We start from the raw sequence: 25,027 nt of genomic DNA, 5'->3' as shown, positions 1-25,027 counted from the left end.
TGAATTCCTAAAAATAACTGGTGAAGACGACACACTGTTCTTTGCTCTTTTCATACTTGTCCTAGAATTTTCCCATGATGTTAGTGGAGGGCTGGGGAAGAGCGGCACATATTCTACAAAAAGAATGCGTGCAATAATGAAGAATTTGTTCATCATCGACTGCAATGTGTGGCCCACTGTTGTACGTTTCAGTCTAAGCCTTGACATTGGCACGTGTAAAAGGTGATCTACATGTAACTTCACAAATCCTAGCAACAGAACTGCAGTAAAACAGGAGCACGCACTCCAACCACAAAATGTAGACACTTAAAATATTGCTCAAACGTTTTATTGCAACTCCTTAAAAGAATGAAATGCAACAGTGGAAATGATAAAATTACACAAAGGAAGTCAATTTATTGCAATGGTAATTTCAAAGAGCATAAAAACTGCAACTAGAAACTTTACAAAATCATGAGCAAAGTTCAACTGTGAGAAAGATATCTGAAGCAGACCTTTTTCAAAAAATGCATTCCACTAAAGATATAACAGAAGCACAATAAACTGTAAGAAACATATCTACACTGGTCACTTCCTAAATACCAGAGACTTTGGAACTAAATTCTCAGCTCAGCCTGAGAGAGGGAGGATCAAGAATAGCTCCAAAGTTGACCATATTAAAATTCACTCACCACCTAGGGTTTAAGGCGATGAATATGTGAACTACTTGTATAACTCACATCTGCAGATAAAAAGTGTACAACTTAAGGTCATTCAACTGGAAATCAAGCTGTCCCATTTTTATCCATGTGTTGTGTCATCTTCCACAAAGTCTTTAGCTTGTTCAGCTGTGATCACATCAATGTGACTAACCTGTAAAACAAATAGTTATTCATATGAACAGCACCACCTTTACTCAAAGCTAACAACATGAAATACAAGCTGGATATAGGTTTGCTTGCTGAGGTGGAAGGTTCATTTCCAAACATTTTGTCACATGGACGGGTTGGACCAAAGGGTCAGTTTCCATGCTGTACTTCTCTTTGACTCTATACTAGGTAACATCTTCAGTCAGCCTCCAGATGAAGCAGTGCTGATGATTTCTGCTTTCTATTTATATTCTTGGGTTGGCAATGTCATTTCCTGTGATGACGTAATTTCCTGTTCTTTTTCTCAGGGGGTGGTAGATGGGGTCAAACTGGATGTGTTTGTTGAGTGTGTTCCAGTTGGAATGCTATGCTTCTAGGCATTCTAGGACAAGCCAAACAGAGACACGCACGAAATTCCTAGAAGCATGGCATTCCAACCGGAACACACACAACAAATATATCCAGTTTGATCCCATCTACCACCCCCTGAGAAAAAGAACAGGAAATTATGTCATCACAGGAAATGACATTGCCAACCCAAGAAACCCAAGCATATAAATAGAAAGCAGGAAACATCAGCAGTGCTTCACCCGGAAGCCCATTGAAAATGTTTCCCAGTAGGGTGATTAACTTTCCAGCTCAGCGAGCAAATGTATATCTAGAACCTCAACCTGAACTACAAATCTTCTCAAAACTCACAAAGTACAAGCTGTGTAACAAATTTAAACATAGCATTTGCAGAAATAGGAAGATTGTGACAGAAAAAATATTTAAGACAAAATAATAGCTTGATTGGACCTCTCTAACTTCATCTTGATCTTGCTAATGTTATCTTGCCTTGCATACCTCCTCTGCAGTTGTAACGTGTATACCTCATTCTAAGCATCCTCTGATCTGTATGTCCTTGTTTGCTATGATCTGCCTGTACTGCTTGCAAAACAGAGATTTTCACTGTACTTAGGTATATGTGACTACAATAAATCAAATCAGGTCAGCTTGGAGGAAGTCCCTCAGGTATCCAAATGAGTTACAGCATCTCAATTTTATTCCTACAAAATTTAATAAGCAATAATACAAGACAACTTTAAGTTATTTTAAGCACCTTCAAAATTTCTCCAAATAAGGTTTTTGGTACTGTACAGATTTAACAATGGAAGAAAGGTTCTTTATCATTTGCATTACCCAATGGAAAGCTCTACTTTATCGATTCCAAATCTGAAAAGTTGCTTCAGGTACGACTGATATTAATATCAATTAGATTCCCATAGTATGGAAACAGTTCCTTCGGCCCAACGAATCCACATCGACTCTCCGAAAAGTAACCCTCCCAGACCCATTCCCCTAACTTATATTTACCCCTGACTAATGCACCTATCACTATGGCAATTTAGCATGGCCAATTCACCTGACCTGCACATCTTTGGATTGTGAGAGGAAACCAGAGCACCCAGAGGAAACCCATGCAGACAGTTGCCCAAGGAGGGAACCGAACCCAGGTCCCTGGTGCTGTGAGGCAGCACTGCTAACCACTGAGCCACCGTGCCACCCCAAGTAGTAGCAATCATCAAAGTAGTGCTGAACAAATAGAAACTTTATTTCTTAAAATCAGGTTTTTTTTAAAAAACAGAACCCTCAATCTGATGAGAGATTACATTTTGTGGAAATAATTTAAAATCAGGCAAATTTTAATATTGAGAACGTAACCTTTACATGGTCCTAAAGTTCAAAAGCTCAGCTTAACCATTCATCCATGGGACTCCAGTTCCTACAGATACAAGTCACCTCTAAATGAAATGCAGCCATTCAACAGATTACATTCCACATTTCTAATAGCCAATTATACCATGAATTGACATTAATTTTGCAGTTACATAGGATTGCAGAAGGATTGTGACGGTTTGGTAAGGAAACATAGAAGATAAGGACAAAATTCACTTTAAACCCCCAGTTAAAATCTGTTGGAGATACAATAAAAACTACTGTGGTTTTGAGCTGACAAGGAACTTATTTTTAAAAAAAGGACAACTATTTCTTCACAGATCTCCTTTACTGCAAATAAAGGAAAAAGATTCTCCACCAACGCACAACGTAAAAGACATTTTACACAAATATCAAGTCGTTAGAAGTGTAAGATGAAGATCTCTTAATTAAAATTTGCCAAATTAGAAACTCATTTAATATACTTAAAAGCCCAAGTGGCATAAATTAAACGACTAGCACTTTAATATTTTAGGAAACAAAATCAAATTCCAAATAAATTATTCAAAATATATATGCAGTAAATGATGACAACACATTAATCTTTCCATGCTCCAGTTAAATAATATCTCACTTATTGCAAAGAACAATGAAGATTTCTTTTTGCTGCAGGTACTAAAGTAATAATACAAAAGTATTCTATATGTACAAGTCTGATGAACTTGGCATAATGAATATGGAAACCAAAATGGCATTAGGAGTGACTCAAGGGATGGCAAACAAATACAAGAGATGTAATACCAGCCAAAACTAATCCATTCCTTAAAAAAGGTAGATCTTACACTGGATGACAAGGAAGACTATAAGCATTTAATGAAGTGCTCTGAGCACCAACATAATGTGTTAATCAGCAGCCAGACTGAGGTTTGCAATTATTTACATACAATAAACCCCTCTCAAAACTTAGCTGATACCAAAGACCACTGGTCTGGATCCAGCAAGGTATCATGTGTAACGGAGTAGTTAGAGAGAGTTAGGGTATTCTCAGGCAACTGACCAAAACTGGAGATTATCTTCTTTACTGAAATAGATGTGCAGTGGGACCACTAAAGACAAAGATTTCATATTCTTATATTTAGCTATTCAAGACAATGGCTGCCAACTTCTAAGCACTTCTTTATGCTCCCCACAAAGCAATAATTTTTTTTTGCCCTGCACTTTTTGGTGCACGACTCAAGAAGTGCCTGCCTCCCATTTGAAATTTTAATTGATCAAATAGTATTCACACAAGTTATTGGAAAAGTTGAAATAAATCATGCCACCCAATTCAAACGGTGTAAAATTACCTTGTTCCGGAACTTCACTCCATAAAACTTATCGGCTGATTCAAGCAATTCTGGTCTGAATGTGGTAGTAATGAACTGGGCATGTGCTGAGAGTTCAGAAATCATGTCTATTGAGTAAAAGATGAAAACAAAAATTAATAATATAGTAAACAAAACTACACTTCGTAAAAAAGATGATGCAAGCTACACATTACAAAATAAATTAACCCTCTATAGAACGGAGGTAATGCAATGAATCACAATCTTCCAAGTAGTTACGAACAAAGCATGGTCACCGACAAGGGCCTGTTCTGCGCTGTTTTGTTCTATGTTCTAAGACTATAAATGGCAGTGCATGTGCCAGATCAATTTGAGGTTGCAAGTTTGCAAGGTCTTGCTATTAATCATCTGAAAAGCAAGGCCAACACTTCTATCCAGTAACTTTCAAAATGGTATGTGTAGCAACAAACATACACCGAAGATTGACCTCCTACCTATCAGTGGTCAAGTAACCAAAAATCATTGGTCAATTTGGCACATACTTCATTTAGGTGTTTTTTTAAAAAATTAAACCAGCATAACTTTTTTCAAATGTTGTCTCATGCGTCTCCACCAAGTACATTGGTCTCTGCCATGAAATTAGTTACAGTAGTAACAGCACTCTCTGACACATGACGACCCAGCATATGGCCATTTTGATCTGTAAACGCATAGTGGATACTGACAACTATTCAAATAAAGACAGGTCATATCTTGAACCAATTCTTACTCTGACAGGGGAATGGGAACCTGAATTGTAGTTCCAGCGTACAGGAGGTTGAGGGTAATGAGGTCAGGGATAGGCTTACAAGGTCACGAGAGGGTACCAGCAATCAGGATTTGGTTTGAAATTTGTGTACTTGAATGCCAGGAGTATCTGGAGTAAGGTGAGTGAACTTGCAGTATGGGTTGGTACCTGGAACTTCAATGTTGTGGCCATTTCAGAGACATGGCTGGATGAGGTTCAGGAATGGTTGTTGCAGACTCCGGGATTTAGATGTTTCAGCAAGAACAAGGAAGATGGTAAAGGTGGTGTGTGGCATTGTTAATTGTGGGTAGTATTACAGCAGCTGTGATAAAAATGTGAGGACACATCCACTGAGGGAGCTTGAGCTGAGGTTAGAAACAGGAAAGGAGGTCACCCTCTAGGGAGTTTCCTAAAGGCATTCAAATTGTTCCAGGGATGTAAAGGATAGCAAAGATGATTCTTGATAGCAGCAAGAGTAACAGGGTAATTGTTATGGGGGGGGGGCTTTAAATTCCCCAATATTGACTGGGAATACTATAGTTCAAGTAGTTTTGTTCAAAGTGTGCAGGAGGGTTTTCTGACACAGTATGTAGACAGGCCAACAAGGGGCGATGCCATATTGGATTTGGTACTGGGTAATGAAACCAGCCAGGTATTCGATTTGGAGGTATGTGAGCACTTTGGCAATAGTGACCATAATTTGGTTATGTTTACAATAGCAATGGGCAGAGATAGGTATACACCACAAGCAAAGAGGTATAACTGAAGGAAAGGCAATTATGATGCAATTAGGCAAGATTTAGGATGAGTGGATGGGGAAGGAAACTGCAGGGGATGGGCCCACTTGAAATGTGGAGCTTATTCAAGGAACAGCTACTGCATGGCCTTGATGAGTATGTATCTATCAATCAGGGAGGAAGTGGAGGAGAGAGGGACAGCCATGGTTTACTAAACAAGTTGAAGCTCTTGTCAAGAGGAAGGCGGCGGCTTATGTTAGAATGAGGCATGAAGGCTCAGTTAGAGGGCTTGAGAGTTAGAAGTTAGCCAGAAAAGATATAAAGAGAGGGCTAAGAAGAGCCAGGAGGTGACATGAGAAGTTATTGGCGGATAGGATCAAGGAGAACCCCAAGGCCTTCTATAGGTATATCAGGAATAAAAGAATGACTACAGTAAGATTAGGGCCAATCAAAGATAGCAGTGGAAAGTTGAGAGAGAAATCTGAGGACATAGAGAAGCACTCAATGAATACTTTTTGTCAGCATTCACATTGGAGAAAGGCAATGTTAGTGAGAATACAGAGATACAGGCCACAAGAATAGATGGGAATGAAGTTTGCAAAAAAACAGGTTTTAGCAATTTTGGAAGATCTGAAAATCGATAAGAACCCTGGGCCAGATGGGATTTATCCTCAGGTTCTCTGGGAAGCCAGGGAGGAGAGTGCAAAGCCTTTGGCTTTGATCTTTATGTCATCATTGTCGACAGAAGTAGTGCCAGAAGACTGGAGGATAGCAAATGTTGTTCCTTTAAGGAGGAAAGTCGAGACAACCCTGGTAATGATACAAAGTTAAAAATCACACTTAACCAGGTTATAGTCCAACAGGTTTAAGTGGAAGCACACTAGCTTTCGGAGCAACGCCCCTTCATCAGGTGATTATCACCTGATGCTAGTGTGCTTCCAATTAAACCTGTTGGACTATAACCTGGTGTTGTGTGATTTTTAACTTTGTATACCCCAGTCCAACACCGGCATCTCCAAATCATGACTGGTAATGATAGGCCAGTAAGCCTTACTTCGGTTGTGGATAAGGTGTTGGAAAAGGTTATACCAGATAGGATTTATAATCATTGAGAGAAGAACAAGTTGATTAGGGATAGTCAAGATGGTTTGGTGAAGGGTAGGTCATGCATCACTAACTTTATTGAGTTCTTTGAGAAGGTGACAAAACAGGTGGATAAAGGTAATGTGGTTGATGTGGCGTACATGGACTTTAGTAAGGCATTTGATAAGATTCCACATGGTAGGCTATTGCACAATATACGAAGTTTCAGGATTAAAGGTGATTTAGCGAATTGGATCAGAAGTTGGTTAGCTGAAAAAAGACAGAGGGTGGCGGTTGATGGGAAATGTTCATCCTGGAGCTCAGTTACTAGTAGTGTGCCTCAAGGATCTGTTTTGGGACCGCTGATGTTTGTCATTTTTATAAATGATCTAAATGCGGATGTAGAAGGATGGGTTAGTAAATTTGCGGATTACACTAAGGTAGGCAGAGTTGTTGATAGTGCCGAAGGATGCTGTGGGTTACAGAGGGACATAGATAAGATGCAGAGCTGGGCTGAGAAGTGGCAAATGGAGTTTAATGCGGAAAATTGAGAGGTAGTTCACTTCTGAAGGAGTAACAGGAATGCAGAGTCCGGGCTAATGGTAAAATTCTTGGCAGTGTAGATGAACAGAGAGATCTCTGTCCAGGTGCATAAATCCCTGAAAGTTGTCACCCAGGTTGATACGGTTGTTAACAAAGGCATATGGTGTGTTGATGTTTATTGGTAGGGGATTTGAGTTTTGGAGCCACGACATCATGAGTCAGCTGTACAAAATACTAGTAAGGCTGCACTTGGAGTATTGTGTACAGTTCTGGTCACCGCATTATAGGAAGGATGTGGAAGTTTTGGAAAAGGTACAGAGGAGATTTACTAGGATGTTGCCCGGTATGGAAGGAAGGTCTTACGAGGAAAGGCTGAGGGAACTGAGACTTTTTTCGTTGGAGGGAAGGTGGTTGAGAGGTGACTTAATCAAGACGTACAAGATAATCAGAGGGTTAGGTAGGGTGGATGGTGACAGCCTTTCGCCTCGGATGGTGAAGGCTAAGTAGAGGGGACATAGCTTTAAATTGAAGGATGATATAGGACAGATATCAAGGGTAGTTTCTTCACTCAGTAGTAGGGACATGGAACAGCCTGTTGCAACAGCAATAAACTTACTGACATTAAGGGCATTTAAATTGGCATTGGACATACATAAGGGTAACAATGGAATGGTGTAGATTAAATGGGCAGATTAATTTCACAGGTCAGCGCAACTTCAAGTGTTGAAGGGCCTGTACTGCGCTGTAATGTTCTATGAAATAAGATCAAGAAATAGACATAAAATGCAAATCCTCGCAGAAATCCCCTCCCTGACACAGAGCACTGAGACTCCACATTATGCCAGCATTCCATTACATCACAACACAGCACTGCAGGCAGCTGTTCAGCCCATTAAATCTGTGCTTCTTCTTTGAAACAGATCTAGGTACACAGTCCTTTATCCAAAATCCAAAGTCTTTTCATGAAGTTTTTTTCTCCATAACAAGGTTGTTTGACATGCATACAGCTAACCCAACTCCACACCCATGTGACCCACATCACTCAGATATGATGTGGTAGTGGGGCCCAGCACTGGCAGGTATCAAATCTGTCTCAGGGCTCATAGAACTCACAGGTACTTCTCCTGTTCGGTAAGATTGTTTTAAATTTCACCATTAAACTGTCACTTATTCCAAAATTTGAAAAATTCCAAATTCTGATAACCAGCTGGCCCCGGGGATTTCCGATAAAGGATTGTGTACTTGTATAATGCTTCCTGCAAGTGTTACTCAACATGGGAAAAAAGGATTTATCAACTCAGGGTGGGATGGGTTAAATCAGGGAGGGTAATCAGCAGATTTCCTTGCCCATGTTCAACCCAATGCCATTTGATTTCATGGGGTCCAGAGTCAATGTTGAAGACAACTTCCTCCTGACTTTTTGCCACTGTCCTGCCACTTCTGCTGGATCTGCCCTGTTGGTGGGAGAGGACCTATCCAGAAATGGTGACACTGTTGTCTGGAACATGTGTAACATATGCCTCATCCTAACGTAAGCCGCCGCCTTCCTCTTGACAAGAGCTTCAACTTGTTTAGTGAACCATGGTTGTCCCTCTCTCCTCCACTTCCTCCCTGCCTGATAGATACATACTCATCAAGGCCATGCAGAAGCTGTTGCTTGAATAAGCTCCACATTTCTTCGAAATCGAAAATATCGATTTTCCTGCTCCTCGGATGCTGCCTGACCTGCTATGCTTTTCCAGCACCACTCTAATCTAGACAGTTAATAAAACCCTACCAACAAAGGGTCTTCTTGACAGCTCTTTTTTGATTTTTAGGGGCCACTTTTTCAATCTCACTAACTCATTCAATGATGCAGTAACATAATAACAACTTTCTCTATTTATGCTGGGATAAGGTACTTGGACTCTCACAGATGCATAAGAAGGACACCATCAATATTCTGAATAATGACTAATCTTTCATAAATGCATTCATTGTATGTTACGGTTTTAAGTTTAATGCCATCAGAGCTCAAAATACTTTAACTGGCACAAGACAACAAGCATAAGCTAGTAACAAAATTTTGTTTTCAAAATAACTGACACACTTCTACACAAAAAAACCCTAAACACAGTTTCTGCAGAATGATGAAAGCACAAAGTTGGAAGATTTTAACTAAGCAGTTACTACCCATTTCGCTGTCTCGAGTTTAAATTTAACAACAGGTAGAGGGTTTAACATAATTAACCCCATTCGGTGCTCCTGAAGATTTTCATTTTCGCTAATTCCAAATAATCAGCTCTTCTTTCTTGAAAGGTATAAAAACAGTTCACTCTCTTTTGTAGCCACCCTCCCTCTCCTATCTCTCATTGTATCATTCCCACTCATTCCAGTCTTTTTCCTCTGACTTCTAGCTATACAGCCTAGAATAGCTAGGCGCAAACACTGCACACTGATTCTTGCGGTACTGCACTTGCCACATGGAAAAAGATGAATTTATTCCCACTGTTTCCTGTCAACCAATTCTTGATCCGTATCAATATATTACCTCCTGTCCCCTGAGCTTTAACCTTGCCATTAACCTCTTATGAGGCCTTATCAAAAAACTTCTGAAAATCTAAATATAACACATCTACTGGTTATCCCTTATCTATTTTCAACTATTTTGAGAGCAGTTACATCCTTAAAAATCTTCATTCTTGTCCTTAAAGTGACAAAATATTTTCCTTTATAAGTACATACCTGAAACAGCTTTTCTATGCTGAGCATCCAAGGCCTGATCAATTTCATCAAAGAGATAAAAGGGGGCAGGGTCACATTTTTGAATTGCAAAGATTAAAGCAAGTGCCACAAGGGATTTCTGACCCCCAGAAAGCTGCTGCATTTCTCTCATTTCACCTTGTTTCCCTGTAAAAGACACCTGCCAAACAAAACAAAGAGAATTAAGACAAAGAGCAACAACAACTTGTTGCCAAACATACAGAGGTACGCAAAGCATTTACAAACAGAATACTTTGGGCAGCCTAATCATTGTTGTCAAGGAGTTAAATAGGAGGTTAAATAATGAAAAAAAAAGAGTGCATTAAGTTAGTGTCAGATGTGAAGTTGTGATATTAAAGAGTTAACTTGCTCTGCTGAGCTGCAGGAAATTAGATGTCCCGAGGTCAGGGTGGGATGCGTCTGACTTACAGATAGATTGTAAGAAATTTACATTATCATCTCCTATTATTCAGAGCCATTTACATGGCCATTTCTTTGCCATTCAGAGCCATTTATATTGTCATCATCTCCTATTCAGAAATCAATAAGAACATTATAGTTGGAATTCTGACTACTCTCTATAGTTAAAAAAACAATTTGCAACAGATTTGACCATTAAGGGATGATTTACATTACATTGCTTCTGGAGATGATATGGTCATTGCATGGTCTTGAGTGGCAGGTGACTGAGGGAGTGGCTGGGGTTGTCTTGTGGGAATTACTGGCTGTGATGTAAAGATTTTGTAAAAAGGAAGGACTGTTTCCTTGGATGTTGGTTTGCTCACTGAGCTAGACGGTTCGGTTTTCATGAAAACGAACCTTCCAACTCAGTGAGCAAACCTACATCCAGAACCTCAACCTGAGCCACAAATCTCAAAACTCACTAACTATTTCCTTTGTTCAGGGAGACCTCTCGACATGCTTCACAAGCATGGCAAAGAGTGTTAAGAGCTTCTCCACAGCTTGCACTGTAATTGCTTAATAAAATGTGGTTGTTCACATAAACTGACATATTGCAGTTGCACCAAGGCTGTAAGAATCGCAGAAAAGAAACCTAACAAAGTTACCATCACCTAAACTAAACTGTACTGAAGGAGTTACATTTGGGGATAACACTCAAATTGATCAGCAAAACACAAATCTGGTGGTGCAGAATCTGGAAAGGTTAGCCAAATATCAGGTGTTCAGAAATAAGAAATCATGCAATTTTTGGGGTTCAAGCATCCCAAAAAAGATGTATCCTTATAAAGTCTTGAATATAACTTTCAACAATAAGATGTAGGAAATTTCCATTCCAATCACAAGTGAGCCCCAGGTTAATCTAATCTCTGATTTACAAAACAATGGTCATCATATTTCTGGCAGTGTTATATTAATATCTCCATGTAAGTAAATAAATGTGATTAATTATTAATTTCAGAATTATCAGTTCACCCACTATGACAGTAACCAGAAACGCAGTAAAAAATTGACCTAACCCACGCCGATAATTGAATTTAGAAAATAAAGAGCTGAACTGTACATAGATAATTGTGAGCACAGAAAGGGAGTAAACTGCAGACACAATAAAGCTCAGTACTTACCCGAATTCCAACTCCTGTGAATTGGTCAACAGATGGAACACTACTCTGAGATGCACTACCTTCACCTTCATCTTGAGACTGGCTTCCTTCCACATCGCCTTTCTTCATAACCAGCGATGCTTTACCACCAGGAACTAACTTCGTGAATACTTCACTGAAATTCTTTGATACCTGATCATAGGAATACCATGATTTAATATGTAAGAACACTTCATTGGGAGGAAAATAAATAATATGCAAACCAAACATTCTGATTTTTCAAATTTATGGACATATGAAGTAAATGCATTAAAAACTACAGAGTGCATTGTATCAACTCCGTGCACATGAATGGTTCCAGGGAACATAAACTTGGGGGTACTAAATACAATGACATTTGGTGAAACGTGGCCTTTAAGTCCAAATTGTTTGCAACATCAACAAAAACTTTGCTGTACAGAAAATTTTCAACTAAAAACATAGAAACATAGGAAACTGGAGTATTTCATTTGCCCCTTCAAGCCTACTCCACCAACTAATTTACTCATGGCTGATCACCCAACTCAACTGCCGTGGCTTTCACCCCATACCCTTTGATCCCTTTAATTCTAAGAAATATATCAAACTCCTTCTGGAAAACATGCAATGTTTTGGCCTTGACCAGCTTCTCTGCCGTGGAGTAAAAGGGGCTCATCACTCTCTGGATGAAGAAAGGTCTCAACTGCAACCTAAATGGATACTGTATTTACTTAACTGTGACGCCTGGTTCCGAATCCCAAACCCTCAACCAAGTAATTGGGAATATTTTTCCTGCATTTACCCTGTCTAACACTGCCAGGATTTTATAGGTTTCTGAGATCCCCCTCATTCATAAACTCTAGAGAACATAATCCTAACCAATCCAGTCTCACTTCACATGCCAACCCAGGAATAAGACCAAGGACAGAGCAGCAGAAATTAGGCCATTCAGCCCATCAAGTCTGCTCTGCCATTCAACCATTGCCGATAAGTTTCTCAACGCCATTCTCCCACTTTCTCCCTGTAACCCTTGATCCACTCGACAATCAAGAATCTATCTCAGTCTTAAACAGAATCAATGATTTGGCCTCCACAGCCTTCTGTAGCAATGAATTCCACAGATTCACCACTCTCTGACAGAAGAAGTAATTTCTCTTCATTTCTGTTCTATAAGGCCTTCCCTTTACTGAGGCTGTGCCTTGGGTCCTAGTCTCTCCTACCAATGGAAACATCTTTCCAACAATTAGTCTGTCCAAGCCAGTCTGTGTTCCATAAGTTTCAATTAGATCACCTGTCATCCTTCTAAACTCCGAAGAGTATAGATCCAGAGCCCTCAAACATTCCTCATACATTAAGCTTTTCATTCCTGGGGCCATTACCATGAACTTCCTCTGAACGTGCTCCAGGGCCGGTATAACCTTCCTGAAATTTAGGGCCCGAAATTGCAAACAACACTCCAAATGTGGTTTGACAAGAGTTTTATAGAACTTCAGAAGTACATCTGTACTTTTATATTCAAGTCCTCTGAAAATAAATGCCATCATTGCATTTGTCTTCTTAATACTGACTGCAAGTTTACCTTGAAAGAATCCTGGACTAGAACTCCCAAATCTTTTTGCACTTCAGACTTCTGAATTTTCTCCCCACTTAGAAAATAGTCCACGCCTCTACTCTTCCTACCAAAGTGCAGGACCTCACACCTTCCCACATTGTACTCCATCTGCCACTTCTCTGTCCATTCTCCTAAAATGTCCAAATCCATCTGCAGAGTCCCTGCCTCCTTAATGCTACCTGTCCCTCTACCTACCTTTGATTTGGATTGACTCAGTCTGTTAAACCTTTTCTGCACTCCCTAAATAGCCAGAATATTTTTCGTCAGATAACCAAAACTGCATACAATACTGCTGTTAGAAATATCTCTTTGAACTCTCTCCAATGCTTTAACATCCTTCTTTAAATAGGGATCCCAGAACTGAGCACAACACTCCAAACGTGGTCTGACCAATTAATTTTAAAGCTGCAACATCATGTCTGTGATTTTATACACTGCACCTCTATTTATAAACCCAAGGATTCTATCAACCTTCTTAACGACTGTTTTAATTTGCCTGGCTACTTTCTGGGAATCATTCACTTGAACCTAGAAGTCCCTCTGCTCCTGTACTCCCCTCTAAGTTGTATCATCAAGTCTGTATTGTCTCTCCATGTTTCTTTTACAAAAATGAATTACCTCATTTCTCTGCATTGAAATTCATCTGCCAGGTGTGTCCATTTGGTCAACTTGTCAATGTCACTCTGAAGTTGCTCAGCATCATCCTCTATTCTCCTTGGCTTAGTATCATTTGCAAATTTAGAAATTTTGCGCTCACCACTCAACTCCAAATTGCTTATATAAATCAGAAAAATCAAGGATCCCAACACCACTCCCTGGGAAACCACCACATTTGTCTTGTCTCCAGTCTCAGAAATACACAGCTATACCTACACTCTGTTTCCTATCTTGTAGCCAACTTCCAATCCATGCTTACAAGGACCCATCAATCCCAAATATTTCGAGAAGAAGAAGAAGAAGAATCCGTGTGTGGAAACATGCCCTGGGCCCAACAAGTACACACCGACCCTCCTAAGAATAACCCACCCAGACCCATGCCCCTACCCTATATTTACCCCTGAATAATGCACCCAACATTAGGAGCAATTTAGCATGGCCAATGCACTTAAACTGCACATCTTTCTAGTTTACTAATCAACCTGATAAGTGGCACTGCATCAAATGCTTTCTGGAAGTCTGAACATTCAACACCCATAGCTTTACTCTCACTCACTGCTTATGTCACCTCGTCAAAGAATTCAAAACTTGTCAGACATGACCTGCCCTTGACTGTTTAGCATTAACTTATTTTCCTTTAAGTACATATTTATCTTATCCTGTATTATGGTCTCCATCACTTTTCCCACTATTGTTGTCAAGCTAACAGGTTTGTACAAAGTTACAAACAACACAACAGCAGGTTATAGTCCAACAGGTTTAATTGGAAGCACTAGTTTTTGAAGCACTGTTCCTTCATCAGGTGGTTGTGGAGAACACCATTGTAAGGCACAGAATTTATAGCAAAAATTTACAGTGTGATGTAACTGAAATTATACATTGCAAAATACCTTGATTGTCTGTTGAGTCTTTCATCTGTTTGAATACCATGGTAGTTTCACTTCTTTCATGTGTAAATCACAAAACCTTTTTTAAAAGTTGAATTCTCAGTTTAGCTGGACAATATGTTGAAGGTGTTAGCCCCCCGTGTTCTCTGACTATGCCATGAGGTTTAGATTGATTCTAATCTAAAAAGGGAGATAACCGAGTTTTACATGAATTCGTGCAGTTTTTGAGCAAAGTACAATGTAACTCTGCAAGTACAAATTCACCCCACAAAATATATGATGTATATGTGTGCATGTGGGTCTTTGCGTGCATGTGCGTGTCTGTCTGTCTGTGTTGGGGAGTTGAGAGTGAGAGTGCGTATATGTGAGTGTAGAGTGTCAAGTCTGTTAGGGGGTGCATGTGAGAGTATGGGAGTGTGTGTGTCTGTGTCAGGGGTGGGGGGGTTGAGAGTGTCTGTGAGAGAGAGAGTGTGTGTGTGTGTTTCCATGAGTGTAGAGTGGCCTAAGTCTCTGAGAGGATGCATGTGTGAATGGGAGTGCGTATGTCTGTAAGGGTATGTGTGTGTCTATTTGCGTGTCCGTGTGCGCGTGTCCGTGTGTGTAGTGCAATGGCGGTCACCTGTAGTGTGACGTGAACCCAAGGTGCCGGTTGAGGCCCTCCCTATGGGTACCGAACTTAGCTATCAGCCTCTGCTCGGCCACTTTTTGCTGCTACCTGTCCCGAAGTCCACCTTGGAGGATGGTCACCTGAAGGTCCGAGGTCAAATGTCCTGGACCGCTGAAGTCCACCTTATACATTACAGGCAAGGATGCCTGGAGGCATGGGACATTGGGGAAACCGAGCAAAGACTACGGCAACGGATGAATGGGCACTGCACAACAATCAACAGACAGGAGGGTTCCCTCCCAGTTGGGGAAACACTTCAGCGGTCCAAGAAATTTGACCTCGGACCTTCAGGTGACCATCCTCCAAGGCGGACTTTGGGACAGGAAGCAGTGAAAAGTGGCCAAGCAGAGGCTGATAGCTAAGTTCGGTACCCATAGGGAGCGCCTCAACCAGGACCTTGGGTTCATGTCACACTACAGGTGACCATCATTGCACTACACACACACTCATATACATTCTCTCTCACAGACACTCTCAACCCCCCACCCCAGACACACACGCACCTTCTCACAGACTTAAGACACTCTGCACTCACATACACACACATATATACATTCTCTCACTCACAACCCCCCAACCCAGACACAGACATAGACAAAGACCCACATGCACACATATACATATATTTTGTGGGGTGAATTTGTACTTGCAGAGTTACATTGTACTTTGCTCAAAAACTGCATGAATTCATGTAAAACTCTGTTATCTCACTTTTTAGATTAGAATCAATCTAAACCTCATGGCATAGACAGAGAACACAGAGGGCTAACACCTTCAACATATTGTCCAGCTAACACCAAATGTTACAGCGAACCTGAGAATGCAACTTGTTTTTAAAAAGTTTTGTGATTTACACATGAAAGAAGTGAAACTACCATGGTATTCGAACCGATGAAAGACTCAACAGACAATCAAGGTATTTTTCAATGTATAATTTCAGTTACATCACACTGTAAATTTTTGCTATAAATTATGCGCGTTACAACTGTGTCCTCCACAACCACCTGATGAAGGAGCGTCGCTCTGAAAGCTAGCGTGCTTCCAATTAAACCTGTTGGACTATAACCTGGTGTTGTGATTTGTAACTTTGTACACCCCAGTCCAACACCAGCATCTCCAAATCATAAAAGGTTTGTAGTTTCCTTAGTTATCCGTTACCCCTTAAGCCCAACTGTCACATTTGCAATCCTCCAGTCCCCTGGGACTAATATGGCCTGAAGAATTTCTGCCAATGGCTCCACATTTTGCTCCCTTACGTCTCTCAGCAATCTAGGATACATCCCAGACAGATCTGGCGACTGCCAGCTTTTTAGCACCTCTTTATCTATCACATATTCTCTAGCAGTACCAACTTGCTTTTAACTATAGGACAGTGAAATTAACTGTGAAAGTGCCTGACTATAAAGGTTAAAAATCTTCTGATTTAAAAAACACATGCTAGTTCCTACTCCCAAAGGAAGAGGAATCATTGTTTTCACATCAGGTGCTCACTGGTGCCTTCACTAAGAGACCATTATTTCTGACTGAGCACAATCAATCAATCAACATGAATAGATTACTCATGCATAGGCAAATACAGCTGGGCCCAATCTCATTTCATTAAATTTTTAAAATTCATTTTAACTATACGGATATCAAACGATCTGTATTTGTTGTCTATCTTCAAGTACCTTACAAGATGAAGATACTTCTGTGTGATTATTTACAGTACTTGGATACAATTCCATGGCTTGTTAGACCTTTCAGAAGGCAGTTAAAGAGTAAACAAACTCAGCTGTGGGGTCTTGAACTACAAGTAGGTCAGACCCAATTAAAAAAAAGCCATTTTCACAAAAGGACAGTGAACCAAATACATTTTTATAATAATCCAGCAGCTTTGTGATTATTTTATTCTCTTTCTGGATGTCCTGAACTAAAAGTACAGGCCACTGAAACACAGATCCACAAACATAACCGATAAACACTCGAGGAGTGACCTGTGGTGTATCATTGCGCAGTATTGGACAGAATGCATTTTAGCCAACTTGCTTTTCCTAATGCAGGACACTACAGCCAATTACAGCATACCTAATACTCCAGCTGAGGACAGATAACACAACAGAGATCAATGGTAAAGCAATGGATCTCACTGGCTAAGCCATTCACTGGACAAACTCACTGAGGCATTGGGTGCTTATTAGTTTAAAAGCAAATATATTTACAGAGAACTTTATACTCATCCTTTTAATTCGGAGAACAATAGAACAAATGCAAAGTTGAAATGCTCCCAGGATACAGCTTCCCCCGTACACCTGATGTTAAGGTCAGTTTGTTTCTAAATATCTCTCAACTGGAATTCTTCTCAAACTCTCAACACAAGGTGCTCACACAAATTCCATTTACAAATTAAACAACTGGCATACATTTCACAGACATCCAATCCAGAAGGTCAACAAAATTAGCAACTACTGTTAAGAGGGCAAAGAATTGGTAAATGAAGTATAATGCAGAAAATACTGTTGTTTATTTTGAAGGGAAGAACAAAAGGAGGGAATATTAGTTAAAATAGAAAAAAAAACTGCAGAAAGATGCAACACAAACAGACTTGGGGTTAGGGTCATAGAGAGGTACAGCATGGAAACAGAACCTTCAGTCCAACCCGTCCACGCCGACCAGATATCCCAACCCAATCTAGTCCCACCTGCCAGCACCCGGCCCATATCCCTCCAAACTCTTCCTATTCATATACCCATCCAAATGCCTTTTAAATGTTGCAATTGTACCAGCCTCCACCACTGCCTCTGGCAGCTCATTCCATACACGTACCACCCTCTGCATGAAAAGGTTGCCCCTTAGGTCTCTTTTATATCTTTCCCCTCTCACCCTAAACCTATGCCCTCTAGTTCTGGACTCCCCGACGCCAGGGAAAAGACTTTGCCTATTTATTCTATCCATGTCCCTCATAATGTTGTAAACCTTTATAAGGTCACCCCTCAGCCTCCGACGCTCCAGGGAAAACAGCCCCAGCCTGTTCAGCCTCTCCCTGTAGCTCAGATCCTCCAACCCTGGCAACATCCTTGTAAATCTTTTCTAAACCCTTTCAAGTTTCACAACACCTTTCCAATAGGAAGGAGACCAGAATTGTACGCAATATTCTAACAGTGGCCTAACCAATGTCCTGCACAGCCGCAACATGACCTCCCAACTCCTGCACACAATGCTCTGCCCAATAAAGGAAAGCATACCAAACGCCTTCTTCACTAGCCTATCTACCTGCGATTCCACTTTCAAGGAGCTATGAACCTGCACTCCAAGGTCTCTTTGTTCAGCAACACTACCTAGGACCTTAACATTAATTGTATAAGTCCTGCTCAGATTTGCTTTCCCAAAATGCAGCACCTTGCATTTATCTGAATTAAACTCCATCTGCTACTTCTCAGCCCATTGGCCCATCTGATCAAGATCATGTTGTAATCTGAGGTAACCTTCTTCACTGTTCACTACACCTCCAATTTTGGTGTCATCTGCAAACTTACTAACTGTACCTCTTATGCTCACATCCAAATCATTTATGTAAATGACAAAAAGTAGAGGGCCCAGCACCGATCCTTGTGCACTCCACTGGTCACAGGCCTCCAGTCTGACAAACAACCCTTCACCACCACCCTCTGTCTTCTACCTTTGAGCCAGTTCTGTATCCAAATGGCTAGTTCTCCCTGTATTCCATGAGATCTAACCTTGCTAATCAGTCTCCCATGGGGAACCTTGTTGAACGCCTTACCGAAGTACATATAGATCACATCTACTGCTCTATCCTCATCAATCTTCTTTGTTACTTCTTCATAAAACACAGAAAGTTAGCACACAGGTGCAATAGGTAATCAGGAAGGCAAACGGAAGAGGGGGAGAAGGTGAGGACTGTAGATGCTGGAGCTCAGAGTCGAGAGTGTGGTGCTGGAAAAGCACAGCAAGTCAGGTAGCATCCGAGGCTCAGGAGAATCAATGTTTTGAGCATAAGCCTGATTCCTGATGAAGGGCTTAAGCCTGAAACGTTGAATATCTGTTCCTCAGATGCTGCCTGACCTGCTGTGCATTTCCAGCACCAAGAGTCAGTTCAACTCGAAATGTCAGCTCTTTTCTCTCCTTACAGATGCTGCCAGACCTGCTGAGATCTTCCAGCATTTTCTCTTTTAGTACCACATTCTCAACCCTTATTTCAAGGGGGTTAGAGTAAAAGCAACCTGATTGTAACTGTACAAGGTGCTGATGAGACCACACCTGGAGTACTGCAAGCAGCTTTGGTCTCCATACTGAAGGAAAGATAACATTTTGTTGAAGTAGTACAGCGTTCACTAGGATGATCCCTAGTACTGGGATTGTCATAAGAGCAAAGGCTAGACTGGTTGGGTCTCCACTGCTGGTGTTTAGAAGAATCAGAGGTGATCTAACTGAAACATACAGGGTTTTTAAGGGGCTTACCAAGGTAAATGCTGAGAGGATGCCCCCCTCATTGGAGAAGCTGGGACTTGACAGCATTGTCACAGAATAAAGAGTCACCAATTTAGAAAAAAGAATCCCTACAGTGCAGAAATAGGCCATTTGGCCCAAGAAGTTCACTGACCCTCAGAAGAGTTTCCTACCCAGACCCATCCCCTACCCTATTACTCTACATTTTCTCTGACTAATGCACCTAATCTACACATTCCTGAACACTATGGGCAATTTTAGCATGGCTAATTCACTTAACCTGCACATCTTTAGACTGTGAGGGGAAACTGGAGCACCTGGAGGAAACCCACGCAGACACAGGGAGAACGTTCAAACTCCACACAGACAAGTCGCCCGAGGCTGGAATCGAACCCGGGTCCCTGGTGCTGCGAGGCAGTACTGCTAACCACTGAGCTGCATTTAAGAGTGAGATGAGGAGGAATTTTCTCTGAGGGTTGAGAGTTTTTAGAACTTCTGTCACAGAGTGCTTTGGGATTATAATTCTTGACATATTTAAGGTTGTAATTGCTAGATTCTTGATAAATAGGGGAATCGGGCAGAAAGTGGACACGAGGAATGTCAAATCAGCCATGAATCAGTATTGAACAGCACAGCAGGTTAGCAGGGATGAACAGTGTTTTCTTGCTCCTATTTCTTGTGATACTATTAAGTTGTCTACTCTAACCTACGTGAATATCAAAAATAAATCTTTGATCATAGTGGTTTAGTTTCCACTCACTTCAATAAATCAGTTAAACTTTACATCATATTTTACCTGCTTGAAGGTAAGCTGTATGGCTTCATACTTTCTCAACTCCAGGACATTCATAAGTTCCATGATGGACTTGTGGCCACGATCAAGCTCTTCCTGACGTTTCATAAGTTTCTCCTTCTGTTCAGAAAAATTCACAAACTGGTCCAAGGCTTTCTTGTTGACATGGCTGTACTTCTTCAACTCCTGATTACACTGTTCCAACTTTCGGAACAGCTACAAACGGCAAATGGAAAACAAAAAATATTAGAAGTTTGCTTAGAAAAGGCAGACCAACAAAAGAAGTTTCATCAGTTCAAGATCAACAATGGGTTACAAATGCTGTCAAACTGAATGGACTGCAATTTCAGTGACACTCACATGGCAGACAACAAATGTCACTTTTAAATGAAAGAAAATTTGAATAAATTCTGTTATGTTCAAAATGTTTTCCAGAATTGGACGTAAAACTGCAACTTAAGACTGTATGAACCATTCAACAGAATGAATTCTGTTAAGCATTAGTTAACCATTACTTCCTAAAGCAATTCTAGTTGTCAGGATGCCTCCTGACATGCATTTTACTTCTCAACAAGTTAAAGAATATTGAGTACATCATACACATAACAAAGCAAAATAAAATTTATGTAGCGTGACTTGTGCAGAAATATTTTAGCCGAATTATATCTAGCAATATTTGATAATTGAAAAAGGTGCACATGCCAAGGACATTAACTGAAAACTACGTAAATCAGGAATTTGTTACTTTGAATTTTGTTGTACATGTGCTTTATATAAACAACTTCGTTATCTCTTGACTTGAGAAGCAGGTGATCTCATTTAAATTCAATATTATAATGCATTATGTTACTACAGATCACAGATGTGTAATAAATAGATGCTGAAGCAGAATTAGACATTTTAATAAAGTCAATGTTACTAAGCGAAGCGGCAAAAAAAAAACAGAAATCTGTCAGATTTTACATAATAAAAAATCTCAGTTTTGAAAATGATGCTTAAAAGAAAGAAAAGCAGGTTTCCAAAATAAGTTCTAAATTTCCTTCAAACAACTAATCATTACCATTTCTACCTCCTTCCCCGTACCCCCACCAAAAAAAAATCAGAGTATCCACTAGGTCTGTTTGAAATTGCAAGGATCACAAGAATATAGAATGTGTAATATCACCAAGTCAAGCACAATGCCATCAATATGGTCACGCTGCTTTGCTTGCAGCAGGATATATAAATTATCAAAATTGTAGCTGAGAACAGGATGGAATGCCTTGAACAGATTCCTTGTCTCAACACCTTGACTTCAATGTTTAACAAATAGAAATAGAAGATTGCTAAGTCTTTTTTGTGAATTTCCAAACCAGGTTACAACTGTAAAATAAATATTTTAAGAAAAATGTAACACAAGAGCCTAGTTTTAACTAATTTTCTAAAATCAGATCCTTTCCTTTCTCCATCACTTGATTACTCTGAATGTTTTTGATTGAGCAGTGCTGGTGGCATCATCAGGAAAACTAGCCAACTACATGTACAAGGGAACCAAATGAGTATCAGCAGTGATGCAGTCATTAATTCAGCAATAAGGTCACTTCAATTAGACACTAACTCAACTCCCTCAGTAACTGGCTCAGCAACTTCTGCAAACTTGCTCCTCTCAAGGAAGTCATCAGCCCACACTGCAAAACAAAATTAAGGAAGTGCAGACAAAAAATCCAATCTACATACGTCACTTTGCTTCCAAATTATTCACTGCGAAGTAATCAGTCATATTTCTGAGAAACACAGTACGTCACTGCATAAGTCAGGTTCAATCATACTTTGAGAAAGGAGGAAAAAAGGCTGCTTGAAATTGCCAAGGACCTGCTCTCAGTGCAAGTGTAATTTCAGTGTGTGAAAAACATTTACTATTGTAGTTAGAGAATAGCATAGTTCAGCTGAGTGCATATCCTAACAGCACGTATAGCTCCATTATGACATGCCTTGCCTTGGAAGAGAGAAAGTAGACCGCCAGGACTGGAGGTCGACAGCATTTGGTTTCCAAACATTTTGTCTAATCTGATGTGAGAAGAACATGAGCTATCCAACAAGTTCCAGCAGAATTGATGCTTCTTAAAAATAGGGATAAGGGTAGTGACACAGGAAAGAAAATTCTGACTTTGGTTTAAAAGGCTGTAAACCACCAACCCTGCACATGCAACACCACTGCAGTATCTTAGTGAAGCTCCCTCTTTTACTGATTCAGCAGCAGCTTGTGTGACATGCAATATTTATTGCTGCAATGTTTTACTAGAAAGTTCAGAGAATAACGAAATCAAATCATACTCTCACCCTATTAAACAATCATTTCAGAAACTGTAGTTTTCACCAAATAGAACAGTTTGGGTCTCCAGGTTATAAAAGGTATATGGAAACATTGCAGAAGATGCAAAAAACATTTACAATGATGGCACCTCAACAGACAAGTCACAGATCAGCAAAGATTGAACAGACTGAGCTCCTTTCACTGAAAGAAAAACTAACAGAAATCTACAAGAACTTGGCAAGGTTGATGTAGAGAAGACAGTCCCACTTGTAGGGAAGACGAGGAATTGGTGTCATAAATATAAGATAGTCTCTAGTGAAAGTCATAAGGAATTTAGGACTAGATAAACAGGACGCTGGAAGAACATAGCAAGCCAGGGAGCATTAGGACGTGCAGAAGTCAACGTTTTGGGTATTAACCCTTCTTCAATCCTGCAACCTTTAGTTAACCTACAGACTTCCTATTTTCTACTTACTTTAAAGATACAAATCACTTTCTTACTTCGAAGTTTAACTTATACAATCAGTCACCTCAGAATACTAAAGCCACATACTCTCCCAAGTATAATTTATATACAAAAGCAGCCCATTATTGAATTGAATCAAATTAGCTTTATTATCACGAGCAGTTAAATGAATGCAGTGGGAAGTCTGCAATGGTGCCATCTTGGAGTCAATGAAGTGTGGAGCTGATAAAAGCACAACAGGTCAAGCAGAATCAGATGAGCAGGGGAGTCAACATTTCAGGTCAGAACCTTTCATTAGGATGTTACAAGATACCTCGGTAAAGATGCTTAACTATTTGGTAAAAAAATTGAAAGAATAATAAATACAAGTCCAGCGTAAGAATTAAAAGGAAACAGTTACTCGATTATATAAGATTCATATTACAGTAGATAAAACAACGCTCTACCATGTCAACTATACTTCATAAACTGATGAAGCCTGTAAAGATTTGATCAAATTATTCAATTTTATCAAGTTCAACAAATTCACTAATTTTCAGCAAGATACAACTTTTTAAAAAATTCAAGCTACTTGTAATTGAGTACCTTTAAAGGAAAGGACCAACTACCCATGTATATTACCTGTTTAAGACTCAACGTTTGGTATTTTTCAAAAGCCTCTTGCGGCAATGAGCCCAATTCTCTAATTTTCTTCATACATTCCTCTTTTTTCTTCAACAGCATACCCTGTCGGTTTGTCATCTTCTCCAGTTCCTTGGTATCATGGTTGATGGCTTCCATGTGATCTTTCTCCATAGTTTTCCACCGATCCATGCTTTTCTGTCGATCTTTGGTTTCTGCTTCTATTTTGTCTATCAAACTGTCCAGTTCTGCAACATACATCTTTTACTTAAGTAAAGATTTAATTTTTGAAGATAGAAAAAGACATCCATATAGGTTTTAACTTAAATGAATCCCTAATATATCCTAATGTAATATCTGCATGATTACAAATGAAGTTGATATAGTCCTTCTGAATCAGAAGCTACTCTCTCATTAGAGACAACTGGTGGTGGTTTAACCCAAGGGTCAACATACCTTAGGCAAGGGGAAGAGGTTGAGAAGGACAGTCTCTCATGGTAACCTTAGCCACTGTGGGAATTGAATTCATGTTGCTGGCATCACATTGTACTGCAAACCAAATGTCCATCCAACTGACTGAGGTCGACAAAATTACGATGGGCATGGATATGGGAGGCAAGAAATACCTTTTCTTTAATGCAGGGGTCAATAACCAGGGGTATAGATTTAAGAAAAGGGTCAGGAGACAGAGGGAATTTAAGGAAAAATGTTTCAATCCATGAAAATCACTGCCTAAAAGGATGGGTAGAGGCAGGAACTATCACAATATTTAACAAGTATTTGGATGAATATATGAAAAACCCATAGCGTACAAGGCTTCAGGTCAAATGCTGGGAATTGGGAGAAGTGTTGCTAGGTCCTTGATATCCATGACACATGAGTTGAAGAGCTCGTTCGGTGTGGTGACCCTCTACTACTCTATGCTGTGATATGCTATGACTCTAACTAATCTTACATTTGAGAATGAAATATGACAAATATGACAAATTGAATCTTCATGTAATTACTTATCAGTGTGCTCAAGATCAATCAACTTTACTAAAGGATCTCTAGTTTGCCAAGTTTGATGAGCTCAGACAGCGACACTAGGGATATGTAACTCCCAAGCCATCTTCTACAACACAATTCCTACATATGAAAAGTTCATAGTGTCTCAATCATTCAGTAAGATTGTGGATGATCTTCACCTCAGTTTATCATAGAAAGCTGTATCATAGAATAGCTAAAGTGTGGAAACAGGCC

The 25,027-nt window shown here is 40.0% G+C and overlaps 1 protein-coding gene across 1 annotated transcript in view; it reads right to left on the bottom strand.

Annotated features, from left to right (window-relative positions):
* Positions 1-312: 312 nt before the first annotated feature.
* Positions 313-25,027, bottom strand: part of smc3 (structural maintenance of chromosomes 3) — a 114,116-nt gene continuing 89,401 nt past the window's right edge. Inside the window, exons 24-29 of the mRNA XM_060842278.1 lie at positions 23,786-24,033; positions 20,409-20,621; positions 11,347-11,517; positions 9,746-9,923; positions 3,893-3,999; positions 313-852 (exon numbers count right to left, since the gene is read on the bottom strand). Coding sequence (XP_060698261.1) covers positions 781-852; positions 3,893-3,999; positions 9,746-9,923; positions 11,347-11,517; positions 20,409-20,621; positions 23,786-24,033 — 989 coding nt within the window. The 3' untranslated portion in view covers positions 313-780. The remainder of the gene's footprint in view (positions 853-3,892; positions 4,000-9,745; positions 9,924-11,346; positions 11,518-20,408; positions 20,622-23,785; positions 24,034-25,027) is intronic.

This window comes from Hemiscyllium ocellatum, chromosome 22, assembly GCF_020745735.1.
Source record: "Hemiscyllium ocellatum isolate sHemOce1 chromosome 22, sHemOce1.pat.X.cur, whole genome shotgun sequence".
Classification (NCBI taxonomy): domain Eukaryota; kingdom Metazoa; phylum Chordata; class Chondrichthyes; order Orectolobiformes; family Hemiscylliidae; genus Hemiscyllium; species Hemiscyllium ocellatum.
This window is presented reverse-complemented; position numbering and strand designations above follow the sequence as displayed.